Source organism: Oncorhynchus gorbuscha, unplaced genomic scaffold (genome assembly GCF_021184085.1).
Source record: "Oncorhynchus gorbuscha isolate QuinsamMale2020 ecotype Even-year unplaced genomic scaffold, OgorEven_v1.0 Un_scaffold_3144, whole genome shotgun sequence".
In the NCBI taxonomy this organism is placed as follows: Eukaryota; Metazoa; Chordata; class Actinopteri; order Salmoniformes; family Salmonidae; genus Oncorhynchus; species Oncorhynchus gorbuscha.
In genome coordinates, this window is record NW_025745175.1 from 31,801 (window position 1) to 50,543 (window position 18,743).

An 18,743-nucleotide genomic window follows, 5' to 3' on the forward strand; every position below is an offset into this window, starting at 1 on the left:
TTGGGAGGAATCTTCTGTAGTAATTGATCAGTCCCGTGAAAGATCTCACTTCTGTGATATTTTGTGGTCGTGGTGCCTGTACCACTGCCTCGATTTTGTCCTGTGTTTTGTGCAATCCATTACAGTCAATCTCATGTCCACAGAAGACAATCTTGTCTTTGAAGAACTCACACTTCTTTAAGTTTGCCTGTAGACCATACTCTTTCAGTCTTTTCAGGACCTCTTCCAGGTTAGCCAGGTGCTCTTTGTCGGTGCGTCCTGTTATGATCATGTCATCCAGGATACACTGGGTTCCTGGGATTCCTTGCAAAATCTGGTCAATAGTTCGTTGCCAAATGGCTGGGGCTGATGCAATGCCAAACACCAGGCGGTTATACCTGTATAGCCCTTTGTGTGTGTTTATTGTCAGGTACTGTTTGGAACTCTCTTCAACCGGTAGCTGCAGGTAAGCCTGTTTCAGATCGATTTTACTGAAGTGTTTCCCACCCGCTAGTGCAGCAAAGATGTCATCCAGGCGTGGTAGGGGTATTGGTCCACATGCAACATTGGAATCACAGTTACCTTGAAGTCCCCACACATTCTAACAGACCCGTCTTTCTTCACAATAGGAACTATGGGTGTGGCCCATTCGCTTCTGTCCACTTTCGTCAGGATCCCTGTATCCTGCAAGCGATCGATTTCCGCTTCCACCTTTGGTCTCAGGGAGTATGGAACAGATCTGGCTTTGCAGAATTTTGGGGTTGCATCATCTCTTAGTACAAGTTTTGCTGTGAAGCCTTTTACTGTTCCCATCTGATCACTGAAAACGGTATTGTATTTATTCCGCAAGTGTTCCAGTGTTTGGTCTGTGCCTTTCTCTTTGGACTGGAACGTGTGGAGCATTTTCAAGTCACACCACTTCAGCTTTATTTTTGAAAGCCATTCCCTGCCAAATAATGGGGGCCAGTTCCAGGCACCACATACAGCTGTAACTGCTGTGTTTGCCCCCATAATGCACTCTGACCTGCAACGCCCCCATTGGGCTCAATCTCTCTCCTGAGTATGTCTTCAGCAACACATTTGTGTTCTTCAGCTTGATAGCCTTAAAGTGCTCATTGTAGACAGTAGTGGAAATAATAGACACTGCAGATCCTGTGTCCAGCTCCATTTTGAGGGGTTTGCCTTCGATATCTGGTGTCACCCATATTATGCTACTGCTGGGAGAAGTCACTGTGTTTAACTCCATTGTACCAATTAATCGTTCATCTGAATCACTGCCACTGTTCCCTGCTAGTGCATTCACAGACCCTTTAATTTTCTCAGTTTTCCTGTTGTGACTGAATTTGGCTTTGCATGCTCTTTGAATGTGCCCCCTTCTACTGCATTTGTGACAAATTTCGTCTTTGAAACGGCAGTCCTCTGCTCTGTGACCATCTCTGTCACACCTGTTGCATTTTTCGGCCACACGGGGCGTTGTCGACTGCGTGAACTTGTGCAGGGAAATTTGTGACAGGTCGGTACTTCTTTTACTTTGCAACTCAAAAGTATCTTTAGTCGCGATTTCCATAGCCACAGCAATTTCAACAGCCTTTGCAAATGTGAGCTCTGATTCTGTAAGCAAACGTTTTTGAATGTGTTCATGTTTCAGTCCACAAACAAATCTATCCCTTAATGTGTCATTTAGGTTCTCTCCCAACTGGCAATGTTCAGACAGTTTCTTCAACACTGCTACATATGTCCTAACACCCTCCCCCCTCATTCTGATCTCTCTTGTGGAAACAAAAACGTTCCGCGATGAGGAGTGGTTTAGGTGATAGGTGATTTTGCAATATCTCCACAATCTCTGTGAATGTTTTATTTGAGGGCTTCAGAGGGGCAGTCAGATCTCTTAGCAAACTGTATGTTTTTGGGCCAATTAAACTCAACAACGCTGGCACTCTCTTGTTATCAGCAATGTCGTTTGCAATGAAGTACTGTTCCAGTCGTTCAATGTAAGTTGCCCAGTTTTCTTGCGTGTCATCAAACACATCTATTTTCCCGATGCTAGCCATTCTCTTTACCTCCGGCTCCACGGGTCTTTGATCTGCCGCCTCGTTCTCGTCAGCTCTCCCCTCGTCCTCACTGCTTGCTAGCTGTTGTGCTACAGGGTCAAAATCTTCCTCTCTTCCTACGAACTCCATCTGTATTCGTGATGCACACTGCAGGTAATCATCCTCGTCGCCATTGTAGTGTCTTAACACTTAGTACTTATTTATGTAATAAGAAAGACTCTGAATACAAGCAATTGAACTGTAGCTTCACATTTACTCAAAAAGGTTAGTACCAGAATAACATAGAACAATACTGCACATGACCAAGGGCGCTTCATCCTTAAAGGGGACAATCCGTAATTAACAGAACATAACATGAAGTGTCATGGACGTAGGAATTGAAGGGTTGATTTGTATGACATATTTGTATAATGTGAGATCACTACTGCCGGCTGTTAATTTCTTGACACCTGCCGCCATAGGTTTGTTCATGCTTATTGGCTAGTTCTTCAGGGCCTACTCCTGTGTGGTGTGTGTAGAAAATGATACTCATTCTACTTAAACATCCGTTACTCAAACTGTCTTCATAAGCTAGGTGGGATCATGTCATAAAGATGCATTTTAATCTTGCAGATCATCCTGTGAGTTTCATGTCTTCTCTCAAGGTCTTGGTGTGTGTTCACTGCAGGATGGCATAGGCCTTATACATGCAGTGTCCCACCTATTTTCCCTGCCTTCATTGTTACCATCCCCAGAGCGCATTTATTTTAGGATGGTATTGTTTACTGTCAAAAGTAATATTGAGCCATTTATACTGCACAAATATAAATGCATTTCTCTATATAAGCCACCTCCAACGTTATTTTAGAGAAAATCCTTTCATGTGCTGTCTATAAATAAAAGTTGATCCCAGGATCCCAGACCAATCTTGTCCTGAAGGCTGCAGTGTGGACCAAGGTGGAAGGTGACAATCAAATCAGCCAATCAGAGGGAAGCAACTCGGGTGACATTTTCCTAAGGCTCCTGGACTTAACTGACCACAGCCTTCCTATCGAGTCCACCAATGAGCTGCAAGTGATGCTAGGGTTCCATGGGTTCACTTGAGAGATTGGATGATAGGATTTGTAGTTCAAAGTTACCCACCCATTTACTGACCTCCTTCAGTATATAGGCAACATCACTGGAAGGGAACTAGCTCAGAATTTCACTATTTGACATTTCATGTATGGCAAATATTGGAGTTAAATTCTTAGCTAGATGGGACCCTGAGCACCTGAATCAAATCAAATGAGAGAATCGAAAACAGCAGGTCTGGGACAAGGTGGCATGTCCGGTGAACAAGTCAGGGTTCCATAGCCGCAGGCAGAACAGTTGAAACTGGAGCAGCAGTACGACCAGGTGGACTGGGGACAGTCATCAGGCCAGGTAGTCCTGAGACATGGTCCTAGGGCTCAGGTCCTCCGGGAGGGGAGGGAGGAGAGAGTATTAGAGGGAGCATACTTAAATCCACACAGGACACCAGATAAGACAGGAGAATTACACCAGATATAACAAACTGACCCTAGTGGTGTAGGGGGCGGGGGGGGAGGCTGAGTATAGCCCACAAAGATCTCCTCCACTGCTCGAGGCAGAAGGGGCGCAAAACCAAACAGGAAGATCATGTTAGTTACTCAACCCACTCAAGTGACGCATCCCTCCTAGGAAAGGCATGAAGAGCACTAGTAAGCCAGTGTCTCGGCCCCCGTAATAGTTTCAGAGGCAGAGAATCCCAGTGGAGAGAGGGGAGCCGGCCAGGCAGAGAGCAAGGGCGGTTTGACGCTGCAGTGCCTTGCCGTTATATATGCCATTTAGCAGACGCTTTTATCCAAAGCGACTTACAGTCATGTGTGCATACATTCTACGTATGGGTGGTCCCGGGGATCGAACCCACTACCCTTGCGTTACAAGCGCCATGCTCTACCAACGCACCCCTGGGCCAGACTACACTCAATCGTAGGACCTACTGAAGAGATGAGTCTAAAGTAAAGACTTAAAGGTCGAGGCCGAGTCTGCGTCTCTCACATCGATAGGCAGACCATTGCATAAAAATTGAGCTCTATTGGAGAACTCCCTGCCTCCAGCTGTTTGCTTAGAAGTTCTAGGGACAATAAGGAGACCTGCGTCTTGTGACCGTAGCGTACGTGTAGGTGTGTACGGCAGGACCAAATTGGAGAGATAGTAGGTTAGCAGTAAAATCTTGATATCAGCCCTAGCCTTACATGATGCCAGTATAGAGAGGCTAGCACTGGACTAATTTGATACAATTTTGGTGTTCTAGTCAAGATTCCAGAAGCCGTGTTTAGCACTAACTGAAGTTTATTTAGTGCTTTATCCGGGTAGCTGGAGAGTAGAGCATTTCAGTAGTCTAATCTAGAAGTAACAAAAGCTCGGATTAGCCTTTCTACATAATTTTTGGACGAAAGATTACTGATTTTTGCAATGTTACAAAGATGGAAAAAGTTGTCCTTGAAATATTCTTGATGTGTTTGTCAAAAGAGAGATGTGGGACCAGAGTAATGCCGAGGTCCTTCACAGTTTTATTTTAGACGACTGTACAACTATCAAGATGAATTGTCAGATCCAACAGAAGATGTCTTTGTTTCTTGGGACCTAGAACTAGCATCTCTGTTTTGTCCGAGTTCAAAAGTAAAACATTTGCCGCCATCCACTTCCTTATGTCTGAAACACAGGCTTCCAGGGTAGGACATTTTGGGGCTTCACTATGTTTCATCGAAATGTACAGCTGTGTGTCGTCCGCATAGCAGTGAAAGAGGTAGAATATATAGTGAAAACAGTAGTGGTCCTAAAACGGAACCTTGAGGCACACCAAAACTTACAAATTATTCGTCAGAGGACAAACCTTCCACAGAGATGAACTGATATCTTTCAGACAGATAAGATCTAAACCAGGCAAGAACTTGTCCGTGTAGACCAATTAGGGTTTCCTATCTCTCCAAAAAATGGTGGTGATCGGTGGTGTCAAAATCAGCACTAAGGTCTGGGAGCACGAGGACAGATGCAGAGCCTTGGTCTGATGCCATTAAAAATGTAATTTACCACCTTCATGAGTGCAGTCTCAGTGCTATGATGAGGTCTTAAACTAAACTGAAGCGTTTCATGTACATTATTTGTCTTCAGGAAGGCAGAGAGATGCTGGGCAATATTATTGTTATTATTTTTTTAGAGGAATAGGATATTCGATATCGGCCGGGTCAATGTTTTGCTTTTCCAAGAGAGGCTTTATTACTGCCACTTTTAGAGAGTTTGGTACATATCCGGAGGATAGAGAGCCATCCATTATGCTCAACATAGGAGGGGCAAGCACAGGAAGTAGCTCTTTGAACTACTGAGTTGAAATAGGGGTCAGTACGCAGCTTGAAGGTTTAGAGGACATGACTATTTTCATGTGTCAAGAGTTACAGGATTAGAAAACTTGAGTGTCTCCATTGATCCTAAGTCCTGGCAGTTCTGTGCAGACTCAGGACAACTGAGCTTTGGAGAAATATGCAGATTCAAAGAGGAGTCCGAAATTTGCTTCCTAATGATCATGATCTTTTCGTCGTAGAAGTTCAGGAATTCATCACTGATGAAGTGAAATAAAAAAATAGGGTGATCGAGCAGCAGTGAGGGCTCTTTGACATTGCACAGTACTGTCTTTTCCAAGACTTCCAGTTTGGTGGAGAGCCACTTCCGTTCCGATTTTCTGGGAGCTTGCTTCAGGCCTCTGATATTTTCTGTATACCAGGGAGCTAATTTCTTGTGACAAATTTTCTTTTGATTTTTTGAGGTGCGACTGCATCTAGGGTATTACGCTAGGTTAAATTTAGATCCTCAGTTAGGTGGTTCACCAATTGCTGTACTCCGACGGCCTTGGGTAGGTGGAGGGAGTCTGGAAGGGCATTTAGGAATTGTTGGGTTGTCTGACAATTTATAGCATGGCTTTTGATGATCCTCGGTTGGGGTCTGAGCAGATTATTTGTTGCAATTGTAAACGTAAAAAAGATGGTGGTTCGATAGTCCAGGATTATGAGGAACAACAATTAGATCCACAATATTTATTCCACGGGACAAAACTAGATCCAGGGTATGACTGTGGCAATGAGTAGTCCCGGAGACATGTTGGACAAAACCCACTAGTGTAACCAGGAGGAGAGGCCTCATTTAACACAGTAAATCCATTAGGCTTGAACCATGTTTCAGTCAGGCCAGTCACATCAACATTATGATCAGTGTTTAGTTCATTGACTATGACTGCCTTGCAAGTGAGGGATCTAACATTTAGTAGCCCTATTTTGTGATGTGAGATATCACAATCTCTTTCAATAATGACCAGAATGGAGGAAGTCTTTACTCCAGTGAGATTGCTAAGGCGAACACCGCCATGTTTAGTTTTGCCCAACATAGATTGAGGCACAGACATGATGTCAATGGGGATAGCTGAGCTGACTACACTGACAGTGCTAGTGGCAGACTCCACTAAGCTGGCTGGCTGGCTAACAGCCTGCTGCCAGCCTGCCTGCTGTCTAGCCTGCCCTCTATCTCATTGTGGAGCTAGATGAGTTAGGGCCCTGTCTAGCGATAGATAAGATGGAGCACCCCTCCAGTTAGGATGGAGTCCATCAATCCTCAGCTGGCCAGGCTTGGTCCTGTTTGTGGGTGAGTCCCAGAAAGAGGGCCAATTATCTACAAAGTATATCTTTTGGGATGTAGTAAAAGTTTTCTACCAGTGATCTATCTAAGAGATGGTTGCCGTTTTTACGATCCCCTAAACAAATGTGCTATTGTGCGTGTTTATCCGCTCTATTTGTAATTCATATTATACATAATGTTTCTGCCATCATCTCTTATGACCAGAAAGAGCTTCTAGATATCAGGACAGCGATTACTCACCCCGTACTGGAAGAATATATATTTTTCTTTAATGAGTCAGATGCAAAGGATTTACTCCAGACACCCGACAAGGCCCTCACCCCAGTCATTCGCAGGAGAAAGAGATGGAGTATCAGGTGTGTAGGTCTGGGTGCCCTGTAAGGTGGGTAATCTGCCTTTACCATCGGTCCTATTAGCCAAAGTACAATCATTGGATAATAAAATAGACGAGCAACGAGCACATACAGTATATCCTACAAATGGGACATTAAAAACGGTAAGCTGGCAAACCAATGCTAGCACTAAGACCGCACTCAATGAGCTGTATACGGGCAAAAAAACTCTATACCACCTTCACACACAGAGACAAGTACAAAGCTCTCCCTCGCCCTCCATTTGGCAAATCTGACCATAATTCTATCCTCCTGATTCCTGCTTACAAGTGAAAACTAAAGTAGGAAGCACCAGTGACTCGGTCAATAAAAAATAGGTCAGATGAAGCAGATGCTAAGCTACAGGACTGTTTTGCTAACACAGACTTGAATATATTCTGGGATTCTTCCCATGGCATTGAGGAGTACACCACATCAGTCACTGACCTCATCAATATGTGCATCAACGACATCGTTCCCACAGTGACTGTACGTACATACCCCAACCAGAAGCAATGGATTACAGGCAACATCCGCACTGAGCTAAAGGGTAGAGCTGCCGCTTTCAGGAGCGGGACTCTAACCCGGAAGCTTACAAGAAATCTCGCTATGCCCTCCGACGAACCATAGAACAGGCAAAAAGTCAATACAGAACTAGGATCGAATCGTACTACACCGGCTCTGACGCTCGTCAGATGTGGCAGGGCTTGCAAACTATTACATACAACAAAGGGAAGCACAGCCGAGAGCTGCCCAGTGACACGAGCCATCCAGACGAGCTAAATTACTTCTATGCTCGCTTCGAGGCAAGTAACACTGAGACATGCATGAGAGCATCAGCTGTTCCAGACAAGTGTGTGATCACGCTCTCCGTAGCAGATGTGAGTAAGAGCTTTAAACAGGTCAACATTCATAAGGCCGCAGGTCTAGAAGGATTACCAGGACGTGTACTCCGAGCATGCGCTGACCGACTGGCAAGTGTCTTCACTTAACCAATTGATTTATCAGTGTTATTCTCTAAGTTTGTTGGACTTCAGAAGGAAAATAAATGTAGCTAATGGGTGAACGTTTGTTCACTCAACAAACTTTGCTCACAGTGAGATGAATGTATAAAAACTTGTTGAGTCTAATTACAATTTCATGTTTGTTTTTGGAAGTCAACACTGTATGGAGGCAGGGCTTTCTCCTATAGAGCTCCATTTTTATGGAACGGTCTGCCTACCCATGTCAGAGACGCAAACTCGGTCTCAACCTTTAAGTCTTTACTGAAGACTCATCTCTTCAGTGGGTCATATGATTGAGTGTAGTCTGGCCCAGGAGTGGGAAGGTGAACGGAAAGGCTCTGGAGCAACGAACCGCCCTTGCTGTCTCTGCCTGGCCGGTTCCCCTCTTTCCACTGGGATTCTCTGCCACTAACCCTATTACAGGGGCTGAGTCACTGGCTTACTGGGGCTCTCTCATGCCGTCCCTGGAGGGGGTGCGTCACCTGAGTGGGTTGATTCACTGTTGTGGTCATTCTGTCTGGGTTGGCGCCCCCTCCCCCCCCCTTGGGTTGTGCCGTGGCGGAGATCTTTGTGGGCTATACTCAGCCTTGTCTCAGGATGGTAAGTTGGTGGTTGAAGATATCCCTCTAGTGGTGTGGGGGCTGTGCTTTGGCAAAGTGGGTGGGGTTATATCCTTCCTGTTTGGCCATGTCCGGGGGTGTCCTCGGATGGGGCCACAGTGTCTCCTGACCCCTCCTGTCTCAGCCTCCAGTATTTATGCTGCAGTAGTTTGTGTCGGGGGGCTAGGGTCAGTTTGTTATATCTGGAGTACTTCTCCTGTCCTATTCGGTGTCCTGTGTGAATCTAAGTGTGCGTTCTCTAATTCTCTCCTTCTTTCTTTCTCTCTCTCGGAGGACCTGAGCCCTAGGACCATGCCCCAGGACTACCTGACATGATGACTCCTTGCTGTCCCCAGTCATGCTGGTCATTTATGAACATTTGAACATCTTGGCCATGTTCTGTTATAATCTCCACCCGGCACAGCCAGAAGAGGACTGGCCACCCCACATAGCCTGGTTCCTCTCTAGGTTTCTTCCTAGGTTTTGGCCTTTCTAGGGAGTTTTTCCTAGCCACTGTGTTTCTACACCTGCATTGCTTGCTGTTTGGGGTTTTAGGCTGGGTTTCTGTACAGCACTTTGAGATATCAGCTGATGTACGAAGGGCTATATAAATAAATTTGATTTGATTTGTATGTTGGTTCAGCTATATTCCCAGATGTGGAGCAAACTCACAACCCTATTGCAGCTGGTTGCCTTACAATTGTACGTTGAATTGTTTTCTTTTTAGACCTGTGTTTTTGCATGTACATTGATTGGTTGATTATCTTAAGCTACACCAACATAAGTAACATACATTTTTCTAATGAAATCCAATCTGTTATTAGTTGGACTTTTTGCATCTGTTACTGAGATGGCTGTTCCAGTTATTATTGAGACTACCTAAATCAAATAGAAGTATTTCCTGGCAGTCATTGTCAGTGCAGGTTGGGGGTGATTAACGTTCTCTGGCTGGATTACAATTCAACTTGAAAAATTGGATGTTCACTCAACGTCAAATGAAAAGTTGAGTGAACATTCAAATTCAACTTGAGAATGTATGTTGGTTCAGCTATATGCCAAACATTTTTGCAAACTCACAACCCTATTGCAGTCTGCTGCCTTACAATTGTACATTGATTCAAAATATACACCTCTCAACTCAAAGTGCAATGTAGCCTAGTTTAATTTCAACACAGGTGTATAGCGAGATAAAGTCAAGTTGAATTTGAAATGTGTTGATTGATCCATACACTTGTATTGCAATGATGAGACTGCTTATCATTTTTCTAAGGAGTCGAGGAGGCCTTGTTTATCAAATAAGATCAATGATCACTCACACAGTAGAAGAGAGGATGAGAAGTGGAGTACAATAAAGTTGACCATTGAGATGTAGATTAGTTGCCCTTGGCTGGGAAGCTGATCCTAGATCTGTGCCGACAGGCAAGTAGCAGGGAAGATATGAGGGGAGGGGTTCTCAATTGTAGACACCTTTAGTTAGTTAATGAGTGCAGGGCTGGATAGATGGGGGTATAAAGACAAGCAGGGAGCTGTGGCTGACTCTACTGTCACTGTCTTATAGTCAACATGTCTTTCTCAGGGAAATACCAGATGGAGTCACATGAGAACTTTGAGTCTTTCATGGAGGCTGTTGGTAAGTCTTGCAGTTGGGTTTGTACATTTGATTAGACTTGGGGTGTTAATTTCAGAAGCCGTAGTCCTTTCAGTAATGAAGATCAATGGTGACTGCGAATGCAATGGGTACTTGAAATGGTGTTAGATTTAACAAATTATAGGTTTTTTTGAATAACTTTCACTGAATGTTTAATTTAAGACTTAACACCGCTAGTTTGGTTTGGGCTAACTATTTTGAACTTCCAGCACTAATGGGATTGTTAAATGATTTGCCTAGGCATTAATGATTTATTGTGTCATTGAGATTCAAACCTATGCTCTTCTGTCCTCTATCCATGGAATTAATCCACTGTGCCACCAGGATGGAGTTGTCATGCATTAGTTTTGTAACTCATTGAAAGTGGATAAATTTAGTCTAATCAGACCATTTCAACAGGAACAAGCACTCATTAAGATCACTGTGTTTAACACACTTAAGAAAAGAAGGCGTTTGTTGAAGCTGAGAACGGAATGTGTTTTGATCAATGTTTTTGTATGGCAAGTTCTTAGTGTTCTGAGAACATGACTTTAACTGTAACTATGAGAACCTACAGAACATTATGCTGAAGCACTGACATTCCCACAGGAGAATATTTAAAGTCGGCTGAAAATTCCCAATGTAAAATGACTAATGTTCCTAGAACTTTACCTTAAATTAAATGTCCTTTCAGGAAATATTCTGATCAAATAATGAAATGCCAAGAAAATAACATTTTGTCAAATTCCTTAATGAGAATGTTCCAAAGCCAAGCAACTGTCCTGCACCATAATGTGGTATGCAAAATAACCAAGCCCTAAAACGTATGGTCCTCAGAATGTTATGTGCTAGCTGGGAATGCATTCAGATCACTGTGTTGCCATATTATAGTGCATCAGCGCTTTACTTCAGCAGTAATAATTCAGTGTTCATGTCCCACTTCATTAACTTTTTGTAGTACTAAAAAGCACCGCATATGACTCTCTCGCTGCCGCAAACATGTAGGTATCCCTGATGAGCTTATCCAGGAGGGCAAAGACCTCAAGAGCATCTCTGAGATTGAGGAGACTGGAGACCACTTCAAGGTGACTGTCACCACGGGGACAAAGATCCTCACCAACTCCTTCACCATTGGCCAGGAGACGGAGCTCGAGTCGCCGACCGGGGGGAAGGTCAATGTGGGTGGCGCATGTCACAACCCAACCATGAGTTTCATACATCTCCCTACATATACAGCCAGTATCTAACTAAACTATAAGTTCAGCTGATATGGGGTCACTATGGTTAGTTCAGGTCCCAGTGATGTTGTGGGAGGACTGACTTTCGTTGGCAGAATCTCCTCTGCTCTCCTGGGACTGGGCGCACAGTTGTGTCTCAAAACCAACTCGCACACCTGATGCACACTGTCACACTTTTTTTTCTTCTCCATATATGGCCATCCAACTTGGGCCTGTTAAATTGGTCCTAGTTGGTGACCACTGCTTTCAGAGCTAACCGTTGACCTCTCCTGTTTCAGTCTGTGGTGATGAGGGAAGGTAACAAGCTGACGGCCATCCTGAATGGGATCGAATATGTCACAGAACTTACAGACGCAAACACCCTCGTCAACGTGAGTCTGGGGCATATGGCTGGGGTTTCACGAAGCGACACAATTTCAGGGTTATTTTATACCATTAACAAAATGGTTAGTCTATGACAGTGCCGTGAACGCAATTCAACAGTTTGCTGCCGCCAATGTTCTAATTACATGCTGACCCCACCGCTCGCGTCGCAAAATAAATGTACGTGTTATTCAATCATTGCACCCACACTGCTCGCGCGCCTCAGCAAGCATCTGCGTGGCCAGTGTCCAATCTCCTCATTGGTTCTTAGGAGCATATACCCATGTGGGTGATTGCAAGATTAACTTTAAGGTCCACACTCTGGTCAGTTGTAACGTTGGTTGTCAACCGCCATATAAAGGAGGCGAGATGATGAGAAACATTCGGTTTTCTGTGGCTTAATTGTCAGAGTAGAGGACCTTGTGCATTTCAGGTAAAATAACAACCCAATGTTTATATACTAGGACAAATTAGCTAGCTAAATTGCCATAAATATGAAATGCTTTTTGCCCCAAATATAACTGTTTCGGAGTTTGTTTTGATATTTCAACCTGCATGTCCTGATCGCTTTTAGTGTGGGTGAATGAGCGCGTCCGGTTTGCTAAGCATAGTGTACTGGCATGGATTTATTGAGTGTAATGATTACAGATGCTTTCTCTTTTCAGACCATGACTCTGTCTGGCATGTCATACAAGAGGACCAGCAAACGAATGTGAAGATCTACTGCACTCTTTGGATTAATAAAATGTGAAAGGCATTGAATGGTCTGGTCTCAGCATTTCATATCAATGGGTAGAACTTCAGGGGAAAATTGAAGTTTGTAATAATAAGGCAAGGTTTGAGTTGGCTGAATGTGGGATTCAATAGAATAGCGTAGTTCTGTGAACATTACACTCGGGCCAAAATGGATTTTCTACATTTTAATGTGACTGCTTTATAGCAAATGTCAACCCATCAGTGTAGAAATGAATGCTTTGGTAGTTCCATCTAGTCTGTTGCAATATGGGTCAGAATCCTACCACATTGGGTGCATCAAAAGCAGATTCCTCAATTTCCAGTTATTTTGGAAAATCAAGTTTCAGGCAATGTTTTTGGACATTGCTTTCACTAGTTCCACCCCAGTGTAGCTGACAAGGGGCTAAAGGTGCACCATTTGAGGGTGACTGGTTTCCCAGCTACAGTGTGGTTGGACGCTGGGACTAAACACCTCCCCCTGCAACTGGATACTGCACTTCCTGATGGGCCGCCCCCAGGTGGTAAGGGTAGGCAACAACACGTCTGCCACACTGATCCTCAACACTTGGGCCCCTCCTGTACTCTCTGTTCACCCACGACTGCGTGGTTAAACATGACTCAAACACCAAGTTTGAGGTGCACCACAACACCAGTGGTAGGCCTGGTCACTGACAATGATGAGACCTGGCAGTGTGGTGCCAGGACAACCTCTCCCTCAATGTGAGCACAACAAAGGAGCTGATCGTTGACTACAGGAAAAGGCGTGCTAAACAAGCCCCCATTAACATCGACAGAGCGAGTTTCAAGTTCTTTGTCACATTACCAACGAACTATCATGGTCCTAACACACCAAGACAGTTGTGAAGGGGGCACAACACCTTTTCCCCCACCCCCTCTGTGTTGTACACTGCTACTCGCTGTTTATCTATGCATAGTCCCTTCACATATGTGCAAATTACCTCCACTAACCTCTACCCCTGCATATAGCCTCGTTATTGCTACTTAAATTCGTTTTACTTGATTTAGTAAATATTTTATCTTCTTGAACTGCTTTGTTAAGGGCTTGTAAGGTGTACACTTGTCTTTGGCGCATGTGACAAAGTTTGATTTGAAGTGTAGTGTCTTAACACTTAGTACTTATTTATGTAATAAGAAATCAAATCAAATCAAATTTATTTATATAGCCCTTCGTACATCAGCTGATATCTCAAAGTGCTGTACAGAAACCCAGCCTAAAACCCCAAACAGCAAACAATGCAGGTGTAAAAGCACGGTGGCTAGGAAAAACTCCCTAGAAAGGCCAAAACCTAGGAAGAAACCTAGAGAGGAACCGGGCTATGTGGGGTGGCCAGTCCTCTTCTGGCTGTGCCGGGTAGAGATTATAACAGAACATGACCAAGATGTTCAAATGTTCATAAATGACCAGCATGGTTGAATAATAGTAAGGCAGAACAGTTGAAACTGGAGCAGGAGCATGGCCAGGTGGACTGGGGACAGCAAGGAGTCCTCATGTCAGGTAGGCCATGGGATATGGTCCTTGGGCCCAGGCCAGTTGAAACTGGAGCAGCAGCATGGCCAGGTGGACTGGGGACAGCAAGGAGTCATCATGTCAGGTAGTCCTGGGGCATGGTCCTAGGGCTCAGGTCCTCCGAGAGAGAGAAAGAAAGAGAGGAGAGAATTAGAGAACGCACACTTAGATTCACACAGGACACCGAATAGGACAGGAGAAGTACTCCAGATAAACAAACTGACCCTAGCCCCCCGACACAAACTACTGCAGCATAAATACTGGAGGCTGAGACAGGAGGGGTCAGAATGACCTTCTTGATCCAAATCAGTCAGGTTTCAAGACTAGTCATTCAACTGAGACTGCTCTTCTCTGTATCACGGAGGCGCTCCGCACCGCTAAAGCTAACTCTCTCTCCTCTGCTCTCATCCTTCTAGACCTATCGGCTGCCTTCGATACTGTGAACCATCAGATCCTCCTCTCCACCCTCTCCGAGTTGGGCATCTCCGGCGCGGCCCACGCTTGGATTGCGTCCTACCTGACAGGTCGCTCCTACCAGGTGGCGTGGCGAGAATCTGTCTCCTCACCACGCGCTCTCACCACTGGTGTCCCCCAGGGCTCTGTTCTAGGCCCTCTCCTATTCTCGCTATACACCAAGTCACTTGGCTCTGTCATAACCTCACATGGTCTCTCCTATCATTGCTATGCAGACGACACACAATTAATCTTCTCCTTTCCCCTTCTGATGACCAGGTGGCGAATCGCATCTCTGCATGTCTGGCAGACATATCAGTGTGGATGACGGATCACCACCTCAAGCTGAACTTCGGCAAGACGGAGCTGCTCTTCCTCCCGGGGAAGGACTGCCCGTTCCATGATCTCGCCATCACGGTTGACAACTCCATTGTGTCCTCCTCCCAGAGCGCTAAGAACCTTGGCGTGATCCTGGACAACAAACTGTCGTTCTCAACTAACATCAAGGCGGTGGCCCGTTCCTGTAGGTTCATGCTCTACAACATCCGCAGAGTACGACCCTGCCTCACACAGGAAGCGGCGCAGGTCCTAATCCAGGCACTTGTCATCTCCCGTCTGGATTACTGCAACTCGCTGTTGGCTGGGCTCCCTGCCTGTGCCATTAAACCCCTACAACTCATCCAGAACGCCGCAGCCCGTCTAGTGTTCAACCTTCCCAAGTTCTCTCACGTCACCCCGCTCCTCCGCTCTCTCCACTGGCTTCCAGTTGAAGCTCGCATCCGCTACAAGACCATGGTGCTTGCCTACGGAGCTGTGAGGGGAACGGCACCTCAGTACCTCCAGGCTCTGATCAGGCCCTACACCCAAATAAGGGCACTGCGTTCATCCACCTCTGGCCTGCTCGCCTCCCTACCACTGAGGAAGTACAGTTCCCGCTCAGCTCAGTCAAAACTGTTCGCTGCTCTGGCTCCCCAATGGTGGAACAAACTCCCTCACGACGCCAGGACAGCGGAGTCAATCACCACCTTCCGGAGACACCTGAAACCCCACCTCTTTAAGGAATACCTAGGATAGGATAAAGTAATCCTTCTCACCCCCCCCCCCCTTAAAATATTTAGATGCACTATTGTAAAGTGGTTGTTCCACTGGATGTCATAAGGTGAATGCACCAATTTGTAAGTCGCTCTGGATAAGAGCGTCTGCTAAATGACTTAAATGTAAATGTAAATGTTAAATGAGACACTGTGGCCCCATCCGAGGACACCCCCGGACAGGGCCAAACAGGAAGGATATAACCCCACCCACTTTGCCAAAGCACAGCCCCCACACCACTAGAGGGAAATCTTCAACCACCAACTTACCATCCTGAGACAAGGCCGAGTATAGCCCACAAAGATCTCCGACACGGAAAGAAAGACTCTGAATACAAGCAATTGAATTGTAGCTTCAAATTTACTCAAAAAGGTTAGTACCAGAATAACAGAACAATACTGCGCATGACCAAGGGCGCTTCATCCTTAAAGGGGACAATCCGTAATTAACAGAACATAACATTCCTTCTCTTATACAATCAGTTACTTTTACCAAACCACAACTGAAACATTTCCCAGAACTTGTTGTAGTTATTTTGCATCTTTTAATTTGAACTTGAACAGTTTTTGTTTTTTTGTTTATAAGTCTAGTCTGTCTGGTGGACGGTGCCTTCGTTCTGGGTAGCGCCTCAGATTGTTTGGAGGCTCCTGAACATCCTCAGTGTGTGCTTGTTCCATTATAGCGTCTGCTATAGCAGCACCTTCATCAACACGTTCCCTTCTTTCAGCCTGGGGTCTCTCTACTGCCCCACCGTCCTCTACAGTTCCTTGTGTGTCACTCTCGGGAGCTCTCTGTGCCTGTTCTCTCTCGATTGTTGTGCTGTTTTCCGTGGAATGCATTTGGTTAATGTGACGCCGCCACATTATGTCTGGGCTCACTTGAACCTGGTAAGTTCTGGGTCCCGTTTGTGTGTGTACGGTCCCTCTTGTCCATTTCCCTCCTCTTCTGTAGTCTCGCACCATCACTTCCTGTCCTGTTTGGAGATGGCGCTCCCGGCCACCGGAGAGCATCTTGGCTTGTTTGTTCAGCACTTCATTACGCCTGTTTGGCTTCATGATGTCCAGCTGTGTGCGGAGAGGCCTCCCGAACATCAGTGCGGCTGGGCTTTCATTTGTTGTGGCATGTGGGGTGTTTCGGTAAGAGGCCAGGAACTTGGCCAGTTTTGTTTGCAAAGTCCCTTCATCTCGTTTTGCTGCACGGAGTCCTTGCTTTAGAGTTTGCACAAAGCGTTCTGCCAGCCCATTGTTGGCAGGGTGGTATGGAGCTGAAGTTGAGTGTTTGATTCCATTTACTGACATGAATCTTGTAAACTCGTCACTTACAAAAGCTTGCGCGTTGTCACTTACCAGCTGCAGTGGCAAACCGAAGCGTGCAAATGTTGTTCTGAGACACTCTATCGTCTGAGCTGAGGTGGAGAAGTCAGTGCAAAACACCTCTGGCCATTTGGAATGGGCATCAACTATAACCAGAAACATGTGATTTTCAAAAGGACCAGCGTAGTCCACATGAATTCTCTGCCATGGCTCTGCGGGCCATTCCCATGGGTGGACTGGGACAGGAGCAGGCATGTGAAGGGTTTCCAAACATCCACTACAGTTCTTTGCCATATTTTCTTTCTGTTGGTCCAGACCTGGCCACCAGAAGTGGCTCCTTGCGAGCAGCTTCATTTTGACAATTCCAACATGACCTTCATGTAGTTGCTGCAAGACTCGATGTTGGCATTTCTGGGGTATCATGACTCTCATTCCCCACATCAAAAATCCCTGGTACGTTGTAATTTCGTTTCTCCGCTGGAAATACGGAGTCAGCTCCTTTCTGCCAGTAGCTGGCCATCCTGAGATGGTGTAGGTGTACACTTTTGACAAGGTCACATCTTACCTTGTCTCATGTTTGATAACTGTGCTTGTGACCGGTAGTGCCTCGAGCTGAGCGGTATGGAACATGTCCACTGCATCCACCCTCCTTTGCCTTTCTCTTGTACATGGCAGTCTGGATAATCCATCTGCATTTGTGTGGAGGGATGACGGCTTAAACTCAATGTCATACATATGACTGGCAAGGAACAGGGCATATCGCTGTAACCTGGCTGCTGTCATTGCCGGAATGCCTTTCTTTGGACTGAAAATGGAAAGCAACGGCTGGTGATCTGTAACCAGTGTGAAACGCTTGCCATATAGGTATGCGTGGATTTTCTTGACGCCCCACACTAGTGCCAGTGCTTCTTTGTCGATTTGTGAGTAGTTTTTCTCTGCATCATTCAATGTTCGTGACGCAAATGCAACTGGCCTCTCTGACCCATCTTTCAGTGTGTGTGAAAGGACTGCCCCTAATCCATAAGGGGATGCATCACAAGCCAACTTCACTGGCATTTCAGGGTCGTAATGCATCAGGACCTGTTCAGATGTTATGAGCCGTTTTGCCTCCAGAAATGCATTTTCACATTGCTCTGTCCACCGCCATGTCCTATTCTTTTCCAGGAGCTGATTTAGAGGCTGGAGTACTGCTGAAAGGTTTGGGAGGAATCTTCTGTAGTAATTGATCAGTCCCGTGAAAGATCTCACTTCTGTGATATTTTGTGGTCGTGGTGCCTGTACCACTGCCTCGATTTTGTCCTGTGTTTTGTGCAATCCATTACAGTCAATCTCATGTCCACAGAAGACAATCTTGTCTTTGAAGAACTCACACTTCTTTAAGTTTGCCTGTAGACCATACTCTTTCAGTCTTTTCAGGACCTCTTCCAGGTTAGCCAGGTGCTCTTTGTCGGTGCGTCCTGTTATGATCATGTCATCCAGGATACACTGGGTTCCTGGGATTCCTTGCAAAATCTGGTCAATAGTTCGTTGCCAAATGGCTGGGGCTGATGCAATGCCAAACACCAGGCGGTTATACCTGTATAGCCCTTTGTGTGTGTTTATTGTCAGGTACTGTTTGGAACTCTCTTCAACCGGTAGCTGCAGGTAAGCCTGTTTCAGATCGATTTTACTGAAGTGTTTCCCACCCGCTAGTGCAGCAAAGATGTCATCCAGGCGTGGTAG

The 18,743-nt window shown here is 45.5% G+C and overlaps 1 protein-coding gene across 1 annotated transcript; it reads left to right on the top strand.

The window, feature by feature from the left end:
• The first annotated feature begins 10,156 nt into the window (after positions 1-10,156).
• On the top strand, positions 10,157-12,657 carry LOC124017732 (fatty acid binding protein 1-B.1-like). Its single transcript, XM_046332964.1, has 4 exons — positions 10,157-10,302; positions 11,305-11,477; positions 11,816-11,908; positions 12,566-12,657. The coding sequence occupies exons 1-4, from the start codon at positions 10,236-10,238 to the stop codon at positions 12,614-12,616; spliced, it is 384 nt and encodes a 127-aa protein (XP_046188920.1). The 5' UTR covers positions 10,157-10,235; the 3' UTR covers positions 12,617-12,657.
• The last annotated feature ends 6,086 nt before the right edge of the window (positions 12,658-18,743 follow it).

Bases quoted from the DNA above. Each gene is read 5' to 3' on its own strand.
- LOC124017732 (XM_046332964.1), top strand. From the start codon at position 10,236: ATGTCTTTCTCAGGGAAATACCAGATGGAGTCACATGAGAACTTTGAG. The intron at 11,478-11,815 runs GTGGGTGGCGCA...CTCCTGTTTCAG, and splicing joins CGACCGGGGGGAAGGTCAAT to TCTGTGGTGATGAGGGAAGG. The intron at 11,909-12,565 runs GTGAGTCTGGGG...TTCTCTTTTCAG, and splicing joins ACGCAAACACCCTCGTCAAC to ACCATGACTCTGTCTGGCAT.